At 29.7% G+C, this 3,927-nt stretch overlaps 1 protein-coding gene across 1 annotated transcript in view; it reads left to right on the forward strand.

Moving 5' to 3' along the window:
* The first annotated feature begins 2,826 nt into the window (after positions 1 to 2,826).
* The window catches only part of LOC17888780 (putative F-box protein At1g70970), a 2,590-nt gene continuing 1,489 nt past the window's right edge, over positions 2,827 to 3,927 (forward strand). Inside the window, 1 exon segment of the mRNA XM_006296019.2 lies at positions 2,827 to 2,868. Within this exon segment, the coding sequence (XP_006296081.2) occupies positions 2,827 to 2,868 (42 nt within the window).

Below are 3,927 nucleotides of genomic sequence, written 5' to 3' on the forward strand. Positions count from 1 at the left end.
ATTTGATTATAACTTATAGTGTAATTAAATTTTGTATTGAATGATTGTCATAAACATTTATTTATTTATTTATTTTGTTGAATGATATATGATTAAGTCCTTTCATTTTCTTTGCCATTTGATTATAACTTATAGTGTAATTAAATTTTGTATTGAATGATTGTCATAAACTTTTTTTTTTATATTAAATTAAAGCCTTAAATATTTTTCCACCAATAAGGAGAGAATGGAACCTTACTTTTATGTATATGATTTACAGGATATTATGTATACTGAAAAGGAAACGATGAATCGGCTTGATATCTTCTCATCATTTTTATTTGTGGGCTTTGTATATTATAATTATTGTTACTGGATTTGAATGTCGAAATTATTTATGCTATGTATCGTAGAGGTCTATCGAGCTATTTAGTCAATGGAGTATGAGTATTTTGGGCTTGTCATAAGAAAAGGCCCAACTATACCAACTTAATACGTGGATCCGAAATCTTAGGTTGGTATTTTAGCAAACACGCGGATCTTCTATTAAAATGTGAGTCAATTTTTCTTATGCCGAAATTACCCTTAATTGATTTTAAAATTCTGTCTCCATAATGCATAAATGATATTGATTTCAATGATTTAGAGGTTAAATTTGTCAAAATTTGTCAAATTTTCAATTTGTACTTCTCTTTTAATTATAAGAAGATAGTTTTAGCTTTGTTCAGTTTTGACATGTATAAATATTAGAAAATGTCATAGATAAAGATTTTAAAAGTATTAAATAAGGCTATTAAGTAAATATAAAAACTAATTCATTAATCAAATTTTCTAATCGAACTAAAATATTAAAAAAATTCAAAATATATTTGTTTAAGGGTTTTTCGGGCCGGCCCGAGCCTGACCGGGTTAAGCCCAAAAACCCCTTAAGCCCGAATGGGCTTAGCCCAAAAGGCCCGATTTTTTCTGGACATATATATTTAAGCCCGTGCCCGATATTTTTCAGGGCTAGGCCGGGGTAGCCCATGGCCGTTAACCCTAATTGACATGCCTAAATACAGCAATACAAACAAATTAGTACACATTGAAATAACGTGATGCGTGCTAGATCTACAGACTTGTAAGACAGATAAGTATGAGCGATGCTTAACAGAGATATGAGAGCATATAGCAAAGACGACACAAGAGTTTTGTTAACGGGGTTCGGATAACCTACATCCCCGGGACCAAGTCCAGAACGATTTACTAGCTTAAGAACGCAAAAGTCACATTTGCCAATGGTATCTAGCACACACTTGTGCCTACCACTCTTAACTAGATAATTCAAGGCAATCACCACTCATTGTTTTTTCGAGTGTGATTCCTTTCCAAAACCATCAACAATTTTTTCTTTTGTTGATGGGGCAGCACCACACACAAAGTGTGCATATAAAAAGAAACCCTAGGTGTGCAACCTTTTCTTGTACCCACCTCTTCTTTTTTATACTCTTTAGAGTTCTCCAAAACCTTAAGTTCCCAAGCTCACCTTTTTCTCTTATGGATAATAGCTTGTGCTCTTTTGTCAACTTGACCCATGCTTTTGTACAAGCTGCTGTCAACTTGACCCTTCTCTGTTTGAGACTTCACCGTCTATGTACCAAACTTGTTCACTTCACTGTGTCTGTATCTGGTTGTACAACCAACATATTTGTTCACTGCATCACTGCATCTCTATTTGATTGCATATATATCAAAATTGTTCATTAGATCTGTGTATGCACTTATGGTTGTATTAAACATGCTCGTTGCTTCTCATCATTTCTCTTGAGTCTAATAACCAGTAACAACATCAATACATCTTCACACATACACAATAATTTAATGGGATATTTCTTACCTATATACTAAATACCCGATTCCATATCACACCTAATTTTTTCATCACAAAGGAACTCTATACATAACTTCTGAATAAAAAATCCAAAATGCTCCTAATCGTATTGGCTTCTACAATGGTAATATATGTCGATTATTATTTCTGCTATACTATTAACTAAATTTTTTTTTCTTAACTATAGTTATGCTCGGCCAAATCTCAATACGACATGCGTGTTATGGTCTCGGCCTTGACTCAAGTAATCGGAAACCAACAAAGCAATTCTCACGATAATATAGGCTCTACTGATAGCCATCCTTGTGTCTATAACCCACAATATCCTATTCAACAAGTTGCTCCTACACATTAAGACGAAGGTATACATATACATGCTCATGTCGTCTATGTTATTGCTGTCTTTTTACTTTTGATGAAACTATGTTCAAGTATTTGGAATTATTTTTTGGCAAATTTCATATCAGAAGTAAAACCCAAAATTAATAGATAGTTGTAACTTAACCTATGCTTTTCAATACTCGTTCACAAACAACGGTTCTGTAACTACCAAAATGTATGTTTATGTTTTAACATGTAGATCTGTTTGTAGTGTATGGTTTAAATTAGTAAATTAGCACTAATATTTTAACGAGATATTTTAAGTTCAGATGATATAATAAACAAGATATTTTTATTCCAAAAAAAAGATATTTTTAGGGTGATTTAAAAGTGTACCTAGATAAAAAAAAAATTAACAATATAACATCACTTTTTATTTGAAAATGTATTAAAAATTATTAAAATTGGATACAAGATGACAACTTTTACTGTTTGGTAGTTACTAAACAAATGTATTTCGTTAATTATAAATTTGAATATCGTATTCAATCATTCTATAATAAAAAATCAAAAAATTTATATATTGCAGCTACAAGTGAGAGGTTAGGGTCGATGCGCTGCAGCGCTTGTAGCTGCCATGTGGCGAGGTGTGCCATATGGCAGAGGGTCCCACGGGATTGGTTGTTACATTTTATAAGGTTCAAATATTATTAATATATAAAATAACTGATCATTTTGCAATGGGTTAAATTATATATTAAATTTAATTGATATTTTTGTAACGGGTTAGAACATGATACACACCACTTAAGTTTTACAATTAAATACTTTGTAATAAAAATCTTACAGAAATATGATTTCAAATTATATGGAAAAGTTATTAACTTTTTGTGAATTACGAATCCTAAATTAGATGACTAAATCAAAATTTGGTGGTTTATACAAAATTTATTAATCAAATATTGATTAAAAAAAATCATACGAACTAAGTTTTACCGAGAAACTATATTATTTATCAAACTATGTAAATTACGGTTTTCACAGGTTAGTTTGTTAAAATCACGGTAATATTGTAAAGAGAGTTATGAATAAATTTTTTACGACTCAATCCGTTTTGGGGTGGTCAGTAAAAAAAAAAATATGAGTATATATTTTTTATGTATGCAAATGTTTTATAATTTTTACGTATATTTCTTCTTCTACTATAAAAATGGTCAAATTGAATAATATATCGACAAATATTTTTTCGCGATGATTTTTTTTTGTTTGTTAATTTTTTTTATTATTGTATTATCATTAGGGTATAGTTTTAAGGGTAATATGTAGTGTTTAGGATTTAGAATTTAGTTTTGAATGTTAAAATTTAAGTTTTAGTTTTGTGGTATTTTTGGAAAAAATTGTAATCTAGTGGTATTTTTGGAAAATAAACTTCATAATGATATTTTTGGAGAAAAAAAAAATACCCATTTTTGTGGTATTTAAGAGAATTCCCAAAAAAAAAAAATGTGAGAAAACTATATAAGGTGTTATTTATATTTTGACGTTTGATTTTTAGTTTTATTTGAAGGATTAAACTGTTAAAACGTGTACGATGAAACTCAAGATAAGTGGATGATAAGTATATGTCATGTAAAAACAAAACCTTCCAAGTCATGCTCTTGGTACCAAATGATCTCTCTGCTAGTTTAGTAACAAGAAAAAAAAAATTAATTAGTTTGGACGTATTAATTACACAATATTAAAATGAAAACCTTTTT

Source organism: Capsella rubella, unplaced genomic scaffold, assembly GCF_000375325.1.
Source record: "Capsella rubella cultivar Monte Gargano unplaced genomic scaffold, Caprub1_0 scaffold_4, whole genome shotgun sequence".
In the NCBI taxonomy this organism is placed as follows: domain Eukaryota; kingdom Viridiplantae; phylum Streptophyta; class Magnoliopsida; order Brassicales; family Brassicaceae; genus Capsella; species Capsella rubella.